The sequence below is a fragment of the Nyctereutes procyonoides genome, unplaced genomic scaffold, assembly GCF_905146905.1.
Source record: "Nyctereutes procyonoides isolate TBG_1078 unplaced genomic scaffold, NYPRO_anot_genome, whole genome shotgun sequence".
Classification (NCBI taxonomy): domain Eukaryota; kingdom Metazoa; phylum Chordata; class Mammalia; order Carnivora; family Canidae; genus Nyctereutes; species Nyctereutes procyonoides.
Genome location: NW_026575133.1, coordinates 32,082,273 through 32,102,493, shown reverse-complemented (window position 1 = coordinate 32,102,493; position 20,221 = coordinate 32,082,273). Strand labels below are relative to the sequence as shown.

Sequence of the window (20,221 nt, the reverse complement as noted above, 5' to 3'; positions counted from 1 at the left end):
GGCGGGGGAAGCGCGGGGTAGGTGGAGGCCCGCCCGGTGTCGCGTCGGGGGTGCACCGCACGCCGGGGGCCCCGGGCCTTGGCCCTGCTGCGGCCGGGCCGTGGGCGCCCCCAGCCCCGCCCGGCGGGGACGTGCCCGGCTCCGCGCCGCCCCGTGGCCCCGCTCCCCGCCGCGCTTGCAGGCGGCTCCCGGGTCCCCCGGAGCGCGCGGCCGCCCGGTGCGCACCGTCCGCGGGGTCGGGCGCGATCCGCAGGCTCCCAGCCCCGCGGGGTGGGGGGCGCGGGCGGGGGGCGCGCGCGGGCCGGGCCGGGCAGGGCAGGGCGGCGGGGGGGGCGGGGGGGGCGGGCGCGCTCCGAGGGGCGGAGGCGGGGAGGGGGAGGGGCTCCCGCGCGGGGCAGGGGCGGAGCGAGCGGCCGCGCCGCGGCGCCAAGTGAGTTGGCTCCGGAGCCCGCGCCGCCGCCGGCCCGCACCTCGGGCGCCCGCCCGCCGCCCGCCGCCCCGCCGCCCCGCCGCCCCGCCGCCCCGCCGCGCGCGGGGATGCAGGATGCTGGGGGGCGCCAGGCTCCAGCGGCGGCGGCGGCAGCTGCAGCAGCAGCAGCCCCGGCGGCGGCAGCCTCCGCTCTGGCCGATGAGCGCCGACCCGCCGCCGCCGCCGCCGCCCTGGCTTTGGATGGTCCCCGGCGCGGCCGGGCTGCTCCGCCTGGGCGCCGGGGTCGCGCCCCCGCCCGTGCTGCTCGCCGCGGCGCAGCCCCCCGCCGGCCCGCTGCTGCCCGGGCTGCCCGGCTGGCGCGCCCCGGCCGAGCCCCTGCTGCCGCTGCTGCCGCTGCCGCCGCTGCCCTCCGCGCCAGACCACGTCGCCGCCGCCGCCGCCGCCGCCGCCGCGCACCCCCACGCGGGGCTGCCCGCGCAGGTAACGCGTCCCCGGCCCCCGCCCCCGCCCCCGCCCCCTGCGCCCTCGCGCGCCCCTCCCCGCGGAGGTCCCGGGCTCCCCGAGCCAGCAGCCGCGCATCGGCAGCAAAGTTGGGGCAGCGACGGCCCGCCCTGGCCGCCGGCGGCTCCCGCGCCAGGTGCCCGCCAGGTGCCCGCCAGGTGCCCGCCAGGTGCCGGCGCCCGGGACCGCGGGGCCGGGGCGCTGTCCAGAGCGCGGTGCTGAAGCGGCGGCCGCGGGCGCCCGGAGATGCTGCGGACTTACCAGCAGCGAAGTTAATACTTTTACAGCCTCCGCCAGACTTGCAAAGCGAAGCTGGGAATCAATAGCTATTTCTGATGCTGATCTGGGCTTTTTTCTTTTTTCTTTTTTTTTTTTTTTTTTTGGGAAATAGGCTCAGGACCATGCTTCAAGAGGATTCAAACCGATGGAAGCCGGCGGGGAAATCCTGCCTTTAATATTGAGAAATCTTGCCGCTGTTCCCCCCCCCCCCCTCCCAGCCTAGGTCAGCCTGAGTCCACCAAATCAGCAAATGCCGTATTGCACGCTGCAAGAGTTTTGGGTTTCAAAACGTGGAATGAGGAAGAGAAAGTGGCTGTACCTTTGATCAATGGTGCGACGGAGCAAGGCAGGCTGGTTTTGGCAAGACCCATGGTTTGCTCTCTGACTGTGCAGATGCATTTAATTCGGGGAAAGAGCACGCATTTTATTCCAGAGACTGTCCTCATTAGCATATTCAGATGAGCGGTGTGTTAGAATATACATCGTTTGATTGATTTGATTCCGATATTACCTTGTGAGCTTTTCTGAAAGGTGTTATTTAAACTCCTCCTAAATTGGCCTTTAGGCTTAATGACACATCGCGTATGCGGTACTAGATATCACATTTTGATGTGTGATGCAGTTCATATTGGGTTTTATTGAATAAACGTTGGTAGCTTTTTCCATGTTTTGAAAGGGTTGTTATTTCAGGGTGCTACCACTAGAGGTATATAACGTCAAGGAACTACAGTTTTTTCCTTTTTTTTTTTTTCTGTATAGAACACTGCATTTGCGTGTGTGTGTGTGTGTGTGTGTGTGTAAATTTAAAAAGAAAAATCCAAAAAAAAAAAAAAACCTTATCTCTTAACTATTTTGGGGCTACGTATTTTCTGTTTAATGACAATATTGGGAGCCAGAAGAATATTTTTCACATTAACAGGAAAATCAAGGATGCTTTTATGATTCTAAAACAAATAGATATCAAAGTGTTCCGTACCATTGAACAATGATCTTATTCGTTCTCTACTGATGAAGACTCAGTTGTTCAGAATTAGGGAGGCTGTCTCCTAAATGGTCTGCCCCCTTTCAATGTTTGCTGTTTTATTCTGTGCACTGGGGTCTTTGGCTGTGTGATAAGCTCACTCACGTTTTCTTTGCCTTGCAGTGTATTTGCATTTGTGAACCTTGGGAAACTTTGAATCCTAACCCCTGAGCTAATTTTATTTTTAAAGTGTTAGATGTGTTGGTTCTTAAATAAGTATGATTAATACAAAATGTTGTACTGAAAGGGCCATCCTAAGATATACCTCCCTACTAGCTTGTGAAAAGAATTCAAGAATTATAAAAGGAATACCCAGCATTTCATCTTTCCACTGTGGTTTCTCATTATCTCAGGACAGAAACCCATTTCTTACCATTTTCTCATGGCTTTGTGCTTAGAAATTCTTTCTCAGTATGGAAGAATGCAATGTTGTTGAAGCTTTGTGGTGATTCAGATATGAAAACTTTTATACGTTTTTAAGATTTGTGAATATTTATGATTTTTCCTCACTGTTGAAAGGAGGATTTTCTCTCCTAATCGAATACATACATTTAAAAATTCTTCTTTGGAAGCCGCTACCCCAACATCTTGTGGTACAAAGTAGTTGATCTGTGTAGGCTAATGAGCACTCCTTTATCTTTTCTTGGGTTTCAGTGGCTGTGCGGTGGCCATTCTCCAGCCATAGGACTGTCCCCCTCGTCCACTGTGGAGTTGGTGCCCATCTTCCCACATGTCTGCCCATCTGCTCTTCCACCCCCTATTGGGAAAAGTTGGATAGACAAAAGGATTCCTAATTGTAAGGTAAAATGCGAGTAGTTTCACTAGATAAGTTGACCTTTAATTATTAATTTGTTGGGTATTTCCATAATGGCACTGTGTGTTCCAAAACACTGTGTGTTTTCTAGTTGTAATATCTAGGGCTAGACATAAAGCTTTTCAGAATAAGATCAGTCTGTTAAAAAAACACCAGCAGAGGTGTGTGTGTGGGGGGGGGGCAGGGGGGAGGGGTCATTTTGTTTTAACTGAAAAATTTAGATTCCATGGAACAATATACAAATTCTACTTCCGAATCAGGATCTACTTTAAGACTTTTTTCAGTTTTTAGATCTGTAACCATTGATCAAAGTCTAGCCTTAAACATTATATAATTGAAATAGAAATTTTATGAGTGGTTTCTATTGCTCTAATTACTTTAAGTGTTCATCTTTCTGATGACTTATCTTAATTTTTGAATTCAGATTTAATGGCCACACTGGGTTTACTTGAAAGCTAAAGACAAGTAATATGGTGACTTGTTCTACAACACACTATTTACCTCACTGGGGTGATTGTAGAATCTGTAAGCTGACTGTTAGGCTGAATTAGCCAAGTCAGTGGTTGAAGATCTGCCCGGGAGACTTTATCTAGAAGGTGATTGGTGTCAGAGCTCCAAGGGTCTTTAGGGGTTCTAGAATGATGCTTTTATAGAGTTCCCTACTTAGAGGATCTCCAATATTTGATCCATGTAAGAAAAGAAATATTTTATAGCAGTGTTTAGTTTTTATCACGTGTCTTGTCTTAAATGTTATGCTTGCTTTATTTTTGGACAGATCTTCTTTAATAATTCCTTTGCTCTGGACTCCTCGTGGATCTATCCTGAGGAATCAAGGTTGTTCCATGGGCACGAAAAGCCTCATTTGTTGGCAAATCAAGTCGCACTGTCTCTGTCCAGACCAGCTCCTGCCTCCCGGCCTCTTCCCACCGTGGTGTTAGCACCTCAGCCAATACCAGGTTGGTGCCCCAAGTATATACATGTATTCTGTTTCTGCTTTAGTTGTAAGTTAGTTTTGGGTATGAAAACTGTATTTGTCACTTTAACGAAAGTGATTATTTCAACTAATAATGTTTTTTTTTTTCATGAGCATGATTCCTTTCTATAAAGAAATTGAGGGTTGAGTAGCTCATTCATTGTGTTTTTAGACCATGAGTTCAAGACTCATTCATCTCGTTTTTAAGATGAAGGTATGGCTGAGGGGGTTTTGACAGACTCCTATTTTTTGGTGCTCAATTTTTAGAGTTGGACCAAATCTCCTGCTGACAGCTTTTCACAGGAGCACTAATTGGTCAGGCAATTCATTACATATGTTACTTGTGTAGGGTGAGGTGCACATTGCAAAGCCCCCTGGTCTGCAGGACAGGGGCACGTGTAAGGTGTTTGTGAATTTTGCCTGCGTGTTGGGGGTGATATTGGGAAGGGCCTATAAAAATACACTGTTAGGAAGATGGATTCTGTTCTATCTTTGGAGTCTAGTGGCCTGAAAGAGCATTTGTCCTGGAACAGACTCTGGATGAAATAATCTCTGGATGAAAGATTGTATAATAAACCTATATAGCAACAGGAGAATAAAATCATCTTATGAATTTTTAAATTGATTTTTAAAATCACCTTAACATAGATCATTTTATAAAGGCAAGCATTGTCCATGCCAAGATTATCTAGCAACGCCTTCCATTATGGAATATTTTATGACTTCAGAATTACATTATCTTCCTGTAATTTCCTACCTACCAAGCTTTTCTCAATGTGTGTCTCTAAAATTAAGTAATAAGGACATGTTCCTGTGGATAATGCAGTGCTGGTTTAGGAGATACATTCATTTTCTTCTCTCCCTGCCTACCTTACGTATTCTAATGTGCTGTAGATCTTGTTTACTAAGAAGTCAGGAAGAACAACTATTTGTGTTTTTCACAGGCTTTAATGATTCTTGACTGACACTTGTCTTCTGCGCTTGTAATTGTGCATTACTGAGTTATTAAATCTGAATGCATATCGTACATACATTTATAAGCATTTTACACTGAGGTGATCCTGTTTCCTATTTAATTTAAGGACCATAAAGGATGATCAGATCACATGTATTATATGAGGATTCCATGACTTTAGCTGGCATGCATACCATCCTTGAGCATCACAGAGACATTTTTCATGATTCCTACTCCTCTTCCTAGGAAACCTGTACTATGAATGTGCTAAATATCTAGTTGAAGAAGTTTATGGCAGGTTACAGCTTTTCTGTTGTGCAGATATCGTTTATTGATCTCATACTTTATACGAAGCGTATTTATGTTCATTCTACCTCTGACTTTTGACTGATCTATTTTAAAGGACAAAATAAAGTAATATTTCTTATTAACATGGTTCATAGTAGGATAATCATTCTGACCTGGCTATCACCTGTCAAATCTCTGCTTTTATTGTTCCCTGGGGTTTTTACTTTTTTTTGTTTTTGGACTCATAATCCATAAGGATATAACACACTTTTATTTATCTTTTGGGGTGAAATGGGTCTCCCCCCGCCCCAGAGGTAATTTAGTAACAGTTAAATGTGTGTGTTTTGAGATGGGAATTTTTGAAATGTGAAAATTATGATTTTTTTTTGATAAATATCAAAGTTTTAGGAATTACTATTCTGGAAAGCATGTATTAAATATCCTCTGTCCAGAGAACATATTTAGGGGCTTTGTGTATATGTTACCAACTATTTAACAGAGAATCAGGGAGGGGGAGCTAGTAACTGCGGGAGGCAAGGTCAGCTCTGGATAAGCTAAAAAATAAGATGCATCATTGCAGATTCACCATAGTTAACAAGAAAATAAAAATGCATTGAATCATTTTACATGTCAATTTTCAGAATATTGTTAAAAGTGATTATTAAGGGGTGCCTGGGTGGCTCAGTTGCTTGAGCATCCAACTCTTGTTTTTGGCTCAGGGTCATGAGATTGAGCCCCGTGTCAGGTTCCCTGCTGGGCATGAAGCCTGCCTGAGATTCTCTCTCTCTCTCTCTGCCCCTCTTCCACCCCCACCCCACTCACATGTGCACCTTTTCTCTCTCTTTCTCAAAAAAAAAATAATTATTAAAATTGCTATTAAATTTTATAGCCTATTATAGATCAATAAATATTATATTTAATTTTATTATCTAGTTATACATTTTAAATGTAAAACATATTGCATATCTTATATTAATATATCCTGTATAAATATGTTATCTAGTTGATATTCTAAGTTGATCAGTCTTGTTATAAATTGTTATATTCATAAGTAAATGGCCTCATATCATAGATATATTTTACTGATCTGTTTTCAATTAATCAAAGAAACAGTATCAGACCTCCAAAGGAACCAGAAGAATGAGTCAAATCCCCATTTTAAATAGATCTAGTGAGCAAAGCTCATTTTCCTTTCTTGGATAGATAGCAATTTTGTGTAATAATCATTTTCTTTTTTTTCTTTTTTTTTAATTTTTATTTATTTATGATAGTCACACACAGAGAGAGAGAGGCAGAGACATAGGCAGAGGGAGAAGCAGGCTCCATGCACTGGGAGCCCAACATGGGATTCGATCCCGGGTCTCCAGGATCGCGCCCTGGGCCAAAGGCAGGCGCTAAACCGCTGCGCCACCCAGGGATCCCTGTAATAATCATTTTCGAAGTAATGTTTTGTATGCAGTGTTGTGTCGTACACAGTGCAATGTCAATATACACCATGAGCTCCAATATACACTAGAAAGCAGTTTTGTTTGAATAAGCATGTTGTTTGTTGAACTGAATTAGAGGCCAGAACAGGTAGAGATGCTGGTGTGGGTGACCTCTGAGACTCATGTTAGTATCGCACCACCCCTGATATATTGTTGGTTAATTGACTGCAGCAACAGGGTCTCATGTAATATTAGCACACCTGTAAAGCTGAATCAGTCATCTGAAGTCTAATAAATATTATAAGGGACTTAACTTTATTTTGATCTATACTAGACTCACTTATGTTGACAATAATAGTCATGATTTGCCATCATATGTAGATCTGAAAAAAGCTCATTGGCCACTTTTAAGCATGGAAGCTAATGTTTAATATCAGATTCTTGCCTTCATTCGCTGGACAGCTGTCTTTGGGCACACCTCCCCCCCCCGCCGCCCGCAGGCATGGTGCAGGGCCCAGGGCCATGCAAGGCACCGTGAAGGAGGTCAAGCTCCAGTGGGGAACAGGAAAGTCACCAGATAAAATCATACAACATGGATCCTGTCTGCTCTGTGCAGACCTTTAAGATTCTTAGGAGGGGAATCATCAAGAAGGGCCTCACCTGGGGGGGAGAGATGCCACCCGAAAACACATCTCCAAGACTTAGAGGAACTTTAACAGGGCAGGAAGAGGGGAATGGAATTCCAAATGAAAGGAGTTAGACCATCCCAAGACACAAACATGTGAGAAGTGTTGTGTCTGGTCATTAGGTGTAGTTATGTGTGGCCACACCTCAGAAGCAGATGAGGAGGGTCAGGGATGGGGTAATGAGTGGCCCTGGCTCTGCAATATGAACCCCATTTCCTCACTGGAACCATGCTGTGGCTAAGCCCCAGGCTCTTTACTGAGCTTTGTAGAATTTTCCATCATTCCTTGGCTCAGGATCCATGGTTCCTTCAGGAAAGTGAAGCAGAGCAGACACAGAGAAGACAGAGCATTTTCTCATTGCAAAGTAAATCCAAGCATTTAAAAATATGCAAAGTTACAGCTGTACTAGAAACTTAAGTCTTTAATGAATAATTTAGTGGCTTTTTAAGGAATTATCCCTAATTACAGTATGAATGGGTTGAATTCAGAAATAAGCCAGGATTCACTCATTCCCAGACCTTGGAAACTGATTCAAGGCAAGCCTGGTGGGGAGGAGAGGCAGCGTGCCACCAGCATAGATGCTCTCTCTTCTTGAGGAGCTCATCCACACTTAGGTCAGCCTCTTTGCTTTATCTCCTCTGCCAAAGTCCCCCTTCTCCCACAGGGTGCTAGGAGCCCATCTTCTTCCCAGGGGAGAAAGGAGTTGCATTTCATCTTAAGTCACGAGGATAATAGCAAGCCGAAGGGAAGGCAGGGCCAGCGTGGAAATCATGCTAAGGAGTCTCTGTACTGTACTTGTAAAAATGAGAACTTCAGAGTCCCTCTATCTGCTCAGAAATAAAATTACTTAGATTCAGAGTATCAAGCAATGAGAGGAGAAAATAATTAATTCAGCCTCCGTCCAGTAAAGATGCATGAAATAATAGTTTGGTGGAACATGAGATTTGTCTAAAAGTTGTCTGATAACATTGCCCTTCCACTTAAGATCTAAAAACCTGATTCTACCAACATCTTGTTGGGGAAACAAACAAACAAAAAACCACGAAAAAACAAACCCACCTCATTCAAAGATGACCAGTGAGAGTGAGAGGGACAACCAATGGAGGATGACGTGCGGAGCCTGAAAATACACTGCTTCATAAAAGATTCATTTACTCAAAAGATGTGGAGGAGAAACAAACTTAGGAACAGGTTCTTGCACAGGAGCTTGTAAATATGTTGGATAAATCAACTTTTGTTTTACCTTAATAGGGAAAAAAAGAGTTTTGTAGGAAAGCAGCAAAAGATAAGATCAAAAGGGAGGGGGCCAAGTTGCAAAGTCACGTGGAAAGATAGTTTGAAGAAATGAGAAAAGAATATAAGGGAACTTTTGAACACTGGCAATTAAAATCATTAAGGAGAAGAGCTGATTCTGAATGTAATGAGGGAAGACAGCACAGGGAAAGTCTCAGGCATGGGTATCTGGGACAGGGAGAGATGAGAACAATGAGAGGAGGTGATATGTAAAATAGAAAGCAAACAACGCATCTATTTTTATTCGACCTCCATGGAAGACAGAGTACAGCAGAAGCATTAAATGTGGTAGAGCCTTGTACCTTGCTTCCTATTTCCTGATAAGTTTTACAAGTGGGAGAGGCACTGCTTAACACAGGTGGGGACACAGCGCATCATTCCTCGGCACCAGATGTGATTGGTGGATGAGGTAAGCTTTAGACAATTGTGAGGACAAAAGTTTGTCACTGAAGAAACCTATGTCCAACAGGGAAGTCATACACACGCGTAAGCAAGGACAAGATTTCTCAAATAAGCAACAGATCAACTTTGTCACACCAACGTTTTCACCTCAAATTCTACTTTGTCTAAAGTTCGTGTTCCTTCTATTCCACTTTCACAGCTATTCCACATCCCTGTGTTATCTTTCGTGTCAGCTTTGCTTTGTCTTTTGTTTTTTAAATGATTTTTTTTATTAATTTTTATTTATTTATGATAGTCACAGAGAGAGAGAGAGAGAGAGAGAGGCAGAGACACAGGCAGAAGGAGAAGCAGGCTCCATGCACCGGGAGCCCGATGTGGGATTCGATCCCGGGTCTCCAGGATCGCACCCTGGGTCAAAGGCAGGCGCCAAACCGCTGCGCCACCCAGGGATCCCCTGTCTTTTGTTTTAAGCTCAGATTAACTATTTAAAGGCAGGGTCTCTGCCTTTGCCTTTTATTTTTTTATAAATTAATTTTTATTGGTGTTCAATTTACCAACATACAGAATAACACCCAGTGCTCATCCCGTCAAGTGTACCCCTCAGTGCCCGTCACCCATTCACCCCCATCCCCCACCCTCCTCCCCCTCCACCACCCCTAGTTCATTTCCCAGAGTTAGAAGTCTTTATGTTCTGTCTCCCTTTCTGATATTTCTCACACATTTCTTCTCCCTTCCCTTATATTCCCTTTCGCTATTATTCATATTCCCCAAATGAATGAGAACATACACTGTTTGTCCTTTTCCGGTTACTGTGGCCAAGTTCAAAAAGGGTGTTGCCTGAGTTCTCCTCTGGGATTTTGATGGAATCTTGTCTCACATTTAGATCTTTCATCCATTTTGAGTTTATCTTTGTGTCTGGTGCAAGAGAGTGGTCCAGTTTCATTCTTCTGCATGTGGATGTCCAATTTTCCCAGCACCATTTATTGAAGAGACTGTCTTTCTTCCAGTGGATCGTCTTTCCTCCTTTATCGTATATTAGTTGAGCATAAAGTTCAGGGTCCACTTCTGGGTTCTCTATTCTGTTCCATTGATCTATGTGTCTGTTTTTGTGCCAGTACCACACTGTCTTGATGAACACAGCTTTGTAGTACAACCTGAAATCTGGCATTGTGATGCCCCCAGATATGGTTTTCTTTTTTTAAAATTCCCCTGGCTTTTTGGGGTCTTTTCTGATTCCACACAAATCTTAAAATAATTTGTTCTAAGTCTCTGAAGAAAGTCCATGGTATTTTGATAGGGATTGCATTATATGTGTAAATTGCCCTGGGTAACATTGACATTTTCACAATATTAATTCTGCCGATCCATGAGCATGGAATATTTTTCCACCTCTTGTGTCTTCCTCAATTTATTTCAGAAGTGCTCTGTAGTTTTTAGGGTATATTTTGAGAACCATTTGAATGGTAAATGGTTCTCCAGCCTTTTATTTTCAGGTTGTAGGTGTCCTTCTGTCTAAAATGAGTCTCTTGTAGACAGCAAATAGATGGGTCCTGCTTTTTTATCCAGTCTGAAACTCTGCGCCTTTTGATGGGGTCATTAAGCCCATTCACGTTCAGAGTTACTATTGACAGATATGAGTTTAGTGTCATCATGATATCTATTTAGTCCTTGTTTTTGTGGATTGTTCCACTGAACTTCTTCTTAAAGGGGAGTTTTAAGAGTCCCCCCTAAAATTTCTTGCAGAGCTGGTTTGGAGGTCACATATTCTTTCAGTTCCTGCCTGTCTTGGAAGCTCTTTATCTCTCCTTCCATTTTGAATGAGAGCCTTGCTGGATAAAGTATTCTTGGTTGTACGTTCTTCTCATTTAGGACCCTGAATACATCCTGCCAGCCCTTTCTGGCCTGCCAGGTCTCTGTGGAGAGGTCTGCTGTTACCCTAATATTCCTCCCCATGAAAGTCAGGGACTTCTTGTCTCTTGCTGCTTTAAGGATCTTCTCTTTATCTTTGGAATTTGCAAGCTTCACTATTAGATGTCGAGGTGTTGAACGGTTTTTATTGATTTTAGGGGGGGATCTCTCTATTTCCTGGATCTGAATGCCTGTTTCCCTTCCCAGATTGGGAAAGTTTTCAGCTAGGATTTGTTCAAATACATATTCTGGCCCTCTGGCCCTTTCGGCGCCCTCGGGAACCCCAATTAAACGTAGGTTTTTCTTCCTTAGACTGTCATTTATTTCCCTTAATCTGTCTTCATGGTCCCTTAATTGATTGTCTCTTTTTTCCTCAGTTTCCCTCTTTGCCATTAACTTGTCTTCTATGTCACTCACTCGTTCTTCCACCTCGTTAACCCTCGTCGTTAGGACTTCTAGTTTGGATTGCATCTCATTCAATTGATTTTTAATTTCTGCCTGATTGGATCTAAATTCTGCAGTCATGAAGTCTCGTGAGGCCTTAATGCTTTTTTCTAGAGCCACCAGTAGCTGTATAATGGTGCTTCTGAATTGGCTTTCTGACATTGAAGTGTAATCCAGATTTTGTAACTCTGTGGGAGAGAGGGCTGTTTCTGATTCTTTCTTCTGAGGTGAGGTTTTCCTTCCAGTCATTTTGCTCAGTGCAGAGTGGCCAAAAACAAGTTGTATTGGAACACGGGGGAGTATCACTGGTCCGTCCAGCTGGTCTTCTGGGGGAGGGGCCTGCTGTGCTGATTTTCAGGTGTTAGCACTTGGGGGAGCTGCTCTGCCCCTGCCTGCTGCCGGGCTCAGCGGGGGTTGTTTACCCTGTGGGGCCCCAGGAGGAACAGCAGCAGTTGCTATAGCAACTCTGGAAGCCTGGATTCAGCCTCCGCAGGAACTACGGGGCTCGGGGCTCTTGGTTCTCTGTCCGCAGGGCCTGGAGGCTCCGGGGCGGGGCCGCTGATGTGCTCAGCTCGGGGCAGGAGCGTCCTCGCTGTCCTGGGCCCTCCCGGCCTCTGCCTGTCCCGGGGGAAGCCGGATCCTGGGCTGTGTCCCGGCGCCCTGTGCTCCGGGGCCTGCGCTGTGGGATTCGCGCTCCCGCCCCGCAGGCCCTCCGCGGAGCCGCCGCCCGAGCCCCTCCGAGCTGCTCCGGCCCCGCCGTGCGCGCTGCAGCCCTTAGGGAGCTCGGCGCACTCTCCCGGGGCGCAGGTGTCTGTTAGTGTCCCCGGGAGCCCGAGGGCATCCCCGCCCTCCTGGGTCCTGCTCCAACTCCCTGCGGGCCCCTTTCCGCCCGGGAAGGTTGGTGCAGCTCCTGCTCCTCCGGGACGGGACGGGGCTCTCCTGTCCTGGGGACACTCGCCCCGGCCTCAGCCCGGCTCCTCGCGGGCCCCTCCCCCTCGGAGGCCTTTTGTTCCTTTATTTCTTTTTCCCCGTCTTCCTGCCTTGATAGAAGCGCGGACTCCTCTCACTGTAGCATTCCAGCTGGTCTCTCTTTACATCTCAGGCCGAATTCGTAGATTTTCAGGATGGTTTGAAGGTTATCTAGGTGATTTGGTGGGGACAGGTGACTTGGGGACCCTGCTCTTCCGCCATCGTGCCCCTCCCCCAGTAAATAGTCTGCCTTTGCCTTTTAAAGATGTAGTTAAGCATATTTATATCTGCTTTCCTATTTTTGTATTTCTTATATATTATTATATCTTGTTTTAAATGATATTTTGTAATTCTTTTGTTTTTGTTCTTTTTTAAGTTTTTATTTTAATTTTAGTTAGTTAATATACAGTGTTACACTATTTTCAGGTGTACAATATAGAGATTAAAGACTTCCAAACATCACCTGGTGCTCATAAGGACTAGTGCACTCCTTCATCCCCATCACCTGTTAACCCATCCCCTCATCCACCTCCCCTTTGGTAGCCATCAGTGTGTTCACTGTAATTCCTTTGTTTTAATCTATTTTTATTCTTTTGCTGTGCCATTTGTGTTTACCTTTATTTTATATGATAATTTGGAATGTGCTGATCCTCTTTTCTCAAGCAATCACCAGTTAGATTTTAAAAAGCAGACCTGATTTTACATTTCCTCTAATTTCCAAATCATGACAGCACTACCACTTTAGAAAATCATGACACTTTAGAATCCTTTTTATAGACTATGGGAAATTTGGGAAAAGTTTATGTCATAAAAATTTATAGCCTCTCTTTAATTTCTTCCACCAACTGAGAAATTAAACAAGAACTGAGAATGATATTAGTCAGGTTTCAAAATATCTGTAATTATCAATATGTCAGTCATATAGAATACTTGTTAATTTGTTATAAGAATGAGTGAAAAATTCTAAGCAATGCTCTTGATGGAGAAGGAATTACAACAATAATTATAATCTGAATAAATAGCCTCGAAATGTGGGAGAAGAGAAGTGAAAAACATGAGTACAGACTCTTTAAAAATCCCTCAGCTTTGTTACAAGAAGCAGAAACATTAGGAAACTTTCATACTTGAAGCCCAGATAACCAGGTCACCCGGGTCTGAGACTGGACCAGGGCTGCTGCACACTAACCAGCCTAGCACAGATGAGTGAGAGCAACAGTGATTTTCCAGTGCTGCTGGGAAGACATGGAAAATGACCCCTTTCTGTGGTGCAGGAATATGAGGATGGCTGAAAATTGAGAGAAGGAAGCACAAATATCAAGAAAGTCTGTAAGATACCCCAGAATTTACCCTAAAAAAAAAGGCATTGTTAAAGGATTTTGAAGCCTCTGGGGCATTGAAGGCTACTGCAGCAACAGAACCAAATCCAGGTCAACACCCAAATATACTGACTCACCTCATTCACTAGCAGCTTCACAGAAGAAAGTGGGTGCCCATTTCTAGGAGTAAATCCTGTTCACCTCAGCCTCTAATGTTCTATTCATGATCTGTGGCAATCAATTAAAAAGTTACAAGACACACAAAGCAAGAGATGATACACCATATCAAGAGATAAAGCAAGCAACAGAACCAGATCCTCAGATGACACAGATGTTGGAGCTATCAGACAGGGACTGTGAATTACTATGAGTGAGATCTTCATTAATGGAAAAAGAGGGCAAACTGCATGAATAGGTAGAGAAGTTCCTTAAAGATATGGAAAATATAAGAAAGAATCAATCTAAAATACTAGGAAAAAAGCCTGGTATGAGAAATGAAGAATTACTTTGATTGATTCACGAGTAGATGTGATACATCCAAGAAAGAGTGAGTGAACTTAAAGATAGGTCATGAGAAATTGCTAAAATTTTAACACGAAGAGAAAACAGATGAAAAAATAGGGCAAACTTTCCCAGAGCTATGACATTATAACAAATGGTTTAATATACATATAATTGAAGTTTGAGGAGAAGGAGAGAAAACATGGCAGAAAAAATTATTTGAAGATATAATGACTAAAGGTGATCAAAAAATTTATGAAACTTATCAAAAAACATGGCTCTAGGAGACTCTACAAACTCCAACACTGAAAACTAGACAAATCATATTCAAACTTCTGATTCAAAGATTACAAGCAAATCTTGAAGACGTCTAAAGAAAAAAAAACACATTACATAGATAGAAACACAGCTTAAAATTCTAGGAGTTTTATTGTCAGAACCTATATAAGCCAGAAGGCACAAAATAACATTTTTAAAAGACTGAAGTAAAAAATCTCTCATTCAGGCCCTTTATACCAAACAAAAACAACTCTCAAAAACAAGGTGAAATAAATATTTTTTTCCAAACAAAAACTGAAAAGAATTCATTGTCAGTAAGCCTATAGGTCAAGAAATTATAAAGAAGCTTACCAAGCAGAAATAATATAATAACAGGGAGACACTAACCTGTGCAAAAAGAAATAGAGAGTTCTAGAGATAAAATACTGTAAAGTAAAAAATATTTTTCCTTCTTTTTAATTTCCCCAAAAGATAACTCTATAAAGAAAAAGCAGTAGTGAAATTATGTATATCACAGATGTAAAATCAAAATGTGTGTCAACAACCACAAATGTTGGAAGATAATAAATGGAAGTATAGAACTGTAAGGCTATTACACCATATATTAAGTGTTATAATATTATTTGAAGGCAAACTCTGATAAAGTAAATGCATATCATAAAGCATAGAGTGAACACTTAAAAATTATTTAAAAAGTTGTAGCTAATAAAACAATAGTGTAGATAAAATCAGAATCATAACAAATAACACAAAAGCAGGCAGGAAAAGAAAGACAAGGATCAAAGTATAGATGGAACAAATAAAAAATTGATAACTATAGGATGGTAAAGCACAAAGGTATAAGCTCTCAAATTAAAAGGCAGATATTCATCCTCAAATATATGATGTCCACAAGAAACTCATTTAAAAAATAAAGATATAGAGTAGATAAAACTAAGAATATAGAAAATATACAGCATGGACATACAAATCAGAAGAAGGTGAGAGTGCTGGTATTAATACTAGGTAGATTGGAATTCAGAGCATGAAATATTATGAGAGATAAAAAGGAACTTAACATAACTACCAAAACATGCTTAGAAGCATACCAAGAGGGCATAATAATTCTAAATGTATCTATATCTAGTGAGAGAACTTCAATATGCATGAAACAAGGACAGATTGAATTGAACAAAGAAATAGACACAATAGCAGTTGGAGACACTGGTACTCATCTCTCAGGATTTCACAGAGCAAGAAAACAAAATATCAGTAAAAAATTGAGAGGACTTACACAATACTATCTACCAGCTTGATTAAACTGACACTTATAGAACACTCTACCTAACAACAATAGCATATGTATTTCTTGTGAGCATATGGAATATTTAACAAAATAAATCATATTCTTGGACAGAAAACAAGTCAACAGAATTTAACTAATAACATGTATATAATTTGTTCTCTTGCCACAATATAATTGATCTAGGAATCAGTAACAGAAAAAATAGTCCAGAGAATTTTCAAATATCTGTAAATTAAAACTGCCAAGTAACATGTTGCTGAGAGTGGAAGTGACAAAGGAAATTTAAAAATATTTAGAATTGAATGCAAATGAAGGTTGATTTTAAGAATTCTTGTGAAACATAGCTAAAGCAGTGTTTAGATAGAAACGTATAGCATTAAAAATGCCTATATTAAAAAACAAATTCTTGACAAACTATTAGAAAATTGAATCCAACACATTAAAGGGAGTGTATACCATGATCAAGTGGGATTCATTCCCGCCATGCAAGGACGGTTTAACATCCACAAGTCAATAAATGTGATGATTCACATCAACAGACTGAAAGGTATAAATCATATAATCCTCTTAATAGATGAAGGAAAAGCATTTGACAAAATACAACATCCTTTCATGACAAAAACCCTTAACAAACCGTGTATGGAAGGAACATACCTCAACATAATAAAGGCCTATGTGACAAACTCCTAACTCACATCATACTCAACGGTGAAAGGTTGAAAGCTTTTCCCCTAGGATCAGGAACAAGACAAAGGTGCCCACTCTCACCATTCTTATTCAACATAGTACTGGAAGTTCTAGCTAGAACAATCCAGGCAGAAAGAAAGAAAGAAAGAAAGAAAGAAAGAAAGAAAGAGAAATAAAAAATAAATAAAGCAAAAGAAGAAAAGAAATAAAAAGCATCTAGATCAGAAATAAGGGAATAAAATTGTCTTTATTTGCAGATGAAATGATTTTATATATAGAAAATCCTAAACTCTGAGCCAAAAATCTGTTGGAACTAATCAATAAATTCAGAAAAGTTGTAGGATACAAAATCAACATACGGAAGTCAATTGCTCTTGTATTTCATGATTTCTGTTTTCTATTTCATTAAAGTATCTGAAAAAAGAAATAAAGAAAATAATCCTTTTCACAATAGCATCAAAACCCATCAAATGCTTAGAAATAAATTTAACCGGAGAAGTGAAAGATCTATGCTATGGAAACCACAGGTCTTTGACAGAAGAAATTGAAGAAGACACAAACAAACGAAAAAAAAAAAACCCACTTGTCTGTGTTCATGGATCAGAATAATTAATATTGTTAAAATGTCCATAGTACCCAAAGCCATATATAGAGTCAATGCCATCCCTATCAAAATTCCAGTGGCATTTTTCACCAAAATAGAAAAAAAATCCTAAAATATTTATGGAACCACACAAGACCCTGAATACCCAAGGCAATCCTGAGAATAAAAAAGAACAGAGCCAGACACATCAGGTGTCCTGACTTCAAACTATAACACAAAGCTACGGTAATCAAAACAGTACAGTACTGGCATAAAAATAGGCACATAGACCAATAGAACAGACTAGAAAGCCTAGAAATGAACTGCTGCAGACATGGTAAACTAATATTTGACAAGGGAGCCAAGTATATTCAGTGAGGAAACAATTGTCTCTTCAATAAATAGGCCTGGTAAAACTGGATAAACACATACAAGAAAATGAAATTTCGTAATATATAAATGTTGAATTACTATGTCATACAGCTGAGCTATTCTAATGTTGTATATCAAGTATACTTCAATGAAAAAGATAAAGTTATACTCCTATCTTATAACACTCACAAAAATTAAAGGCTTAAGCATGAGACTTAAACTGAAAGACCCCTCAAAGAAAACAAAGAAAAATCTCCTTGATGTTAGTCTTGTCAACAAGCTTTTGGATATGACACCAAAAGCACAAGCAACAAAAGCAAAAATAAAAAAAAGTGAGACTACCTCTAACTTAAAGGATTCTGCACAGCAAAAGAAACGATCGAGAAAATGAAAATGCAACCTGAGGGATGCGAGAAAATATTTGCACACCATACATCTGTTAAGGGTTAATATCCAAGATATATAAAGAATTCCTAAAACCCAGTAACAACAACAGCAACAACCAACAATCCAGTTAAAAAAACGTGCAGAGGAGTTAAATAGACATTTTTTTCCCCAAGGAAGACATGCAGATGACCAACAGCACATAAAAAGAAGATCAACATCAGTTGGCATCAGGAAAATGCAAATCAAAACCATAATGAGCTATCACCTGATACTTATCAGAATGGCTACTATCAGAAAGACAAGAAATGAGTATTGGTGAGGGTGTGGAGAAAAGGAAATACTTTTGCATTGTTGGTGGGGATGTCAATTGGTACAGCCACTGAGGGAAAACCTAAAATTAGAGATAAAACTACCCTAAATCCAGCAATCCCACTTATGGGTGTATATTCAAATGAATTGAAATCAGCATCTTGAGAAGATACCTGCCCTCCCATATTATTGCAGAATCATTCAAAATAGCCAAGATATGGAGATAATCTAAGTGTCTTTTCACCCCAGGGATTAATGGATAAAGAAGCTGTGGTGTATATACTCAACGGAATATTACTCAGCCATGAGAAATAAAGAAATTCTGTCATTTTTGACAACATGATAGACCTTGAGGGCATCATGTTAAGTGAGATGAGTCAGATGGAGAAAAATAAATACTGTATGATCTCACTTCCAAGTGGAATCTAAAAAAGCTGAACTCATAGAAACAGAGTAAATCGATCACCAGGGTTGAGGAGGGGAGGTTGGGCACATGTTGGTCAAAGTGTACAAAGTTGCGGGTAGAAGATGAATACCTTCTGGTGATCTGATGCACAGGTTGGTGATTAGAGTCAACAATGCTGCATAAGATGCATTAAAGTTGCTGAGAGGCCAGATCTTAAATATTCTCATCAAAAAAAGAGAAATGAGAAAATAAAAAGAAAAGTCTGAAATCAATGATCTCATCTTTCAGTTTAAAAACTAGAAAGGAGAGAGAGCTAAGTCACTGGAAAGTAGCAGAAGGAAGGGAAGAGTATTAACAAGAGCAGAAACCAAAGAAACTGGAAACAAAAATATAAAGAAAATCAATGTAACAAATTCCTTCCTTCCTTCCTTCCTTCCTTCCTTCCTTCCTTCCTTCCTTCCTTCCTTCCGTCTTCCCTCCCTCCTTTCTATTTCTTTCTTTCTTTCTTTCTTTCTTTCTTTCTTTCTTTCTTTCTTTCTTTCTTTCTTTCTTTTCTTTCTTTTTCTTTTTTTCTTTCTTTCTTTCTTTCTTTCTTTCTTTCTTTCTTTCTTTCTTTTTTCTTTCTTTCTTTCTTTCTTTCTTTCTTTCTCTTTCTTTCTTTTCTTTCTTCTTTCTTTCTTTCTTTCTTTCTTTCTTTCTTTCTTTCTTTCTTTCTTTCTTTCTTTCTTTCTTTCTTTCTTTCTTTCTTTCTTTCTTTCTTTCTCTCTTTTTTTCTTTCCTGGTCAGCACAGCTGAAAAACCCCTGGGTTTAGAGTTTAGAGTATAAAAAAACAAGAGAGGCGCTTGGGTGGCTCAGTCAGTTCAGGGTTTGACTGTTGATCTCAGCTCAGGTTTTGATCTCAGGGTTGTGAGTTCAAACCTCATGTTGGGCATGGATCCTATTTAAAAAAAAAAGAAACAATTAAAAAGAAGAAAAGAGGGATAACACCTTATTGACATCAGGAATAAGAAAACTAAGGATTTTAAAAGTGAAAGAGAAAAATATTATAAATTACTTCACAACAATAAACTAAACTCAACAGCTTGGGTAAAAGAGACAAATTCGTTGTGAGTCACAGCTACTTTTGCTTGCTCAAGTAGAAAACGTGATTAGCACTCTCTATATTAAAATATTAAATTCATAATTTCAGTCCATCCATCAGAGAACACTCCAGACCCAGACAGCTTCAGTGGAGTTCTGCCAAATATTTAAGGAAGAAATGAGACCAAATTTAAGTAAACCTGTTTGAGAATAAAAGCAGGAACAACATTGCCCAATATTTATTTATTTATCTATCTATTTATTTACTTACTTACTTATTTACTTATTTATTTATTTATTTCTGAGGTCCTCATTCCTCTGATTTGGGAACAAAATAGTGCAAAGAGAGACGATTACAGACCAATATGCTTCTTAAACAGAGATGCAAATATCCCCAACATGAGATTAACAATATATAAAACTAATAACACATCATGACCAAGCAGGGCTTTTTCTATGTACTCAATGCTGGTTCAACACTCGCAAATCAATGTGATTTACTTAATCAAAAGGATAAAGAAGGAAAGCAATATGATCATTTCAAAAGATGCAGAAAATGCATTTGTCAAACTCAACATCTATTCAGATTTTTTTTTCTATTCAGATTTTTAAAAATAACAACAAA

General features: G+C 41.2%; 1 protein-coding gene across 1 annotated transcript in view; it reads left to right on the top strand.

Annotated features, from left to right (window-relative positions):
• Positions 1 to 544: 544 nt before the first annotated feature.
• TCERG1L (transcription elongation regulator 1 like) overlaps positions 545 to 20,221 on the top strand; it is a 182,939-nt gene continuing 163,262 nt past the window's right edge. Inside the window, exons 1-3 of the mRNA XM_055300294.1 lie at positions 545 to 910; positions 2,886 to 3,032; positions 3,821 to 4,001. Of these exons, the coding sequence (XP_055156269.1) occupies positions 545 to 910; positions 2,886 to 3,032; positions 3,821 to 4,001 (694 nt within the window). The remainder of the gene's footprint in view (positions 911 to 2,885; positions 3,033 to 3,820; positions 4,002 to 20,221) is intronic.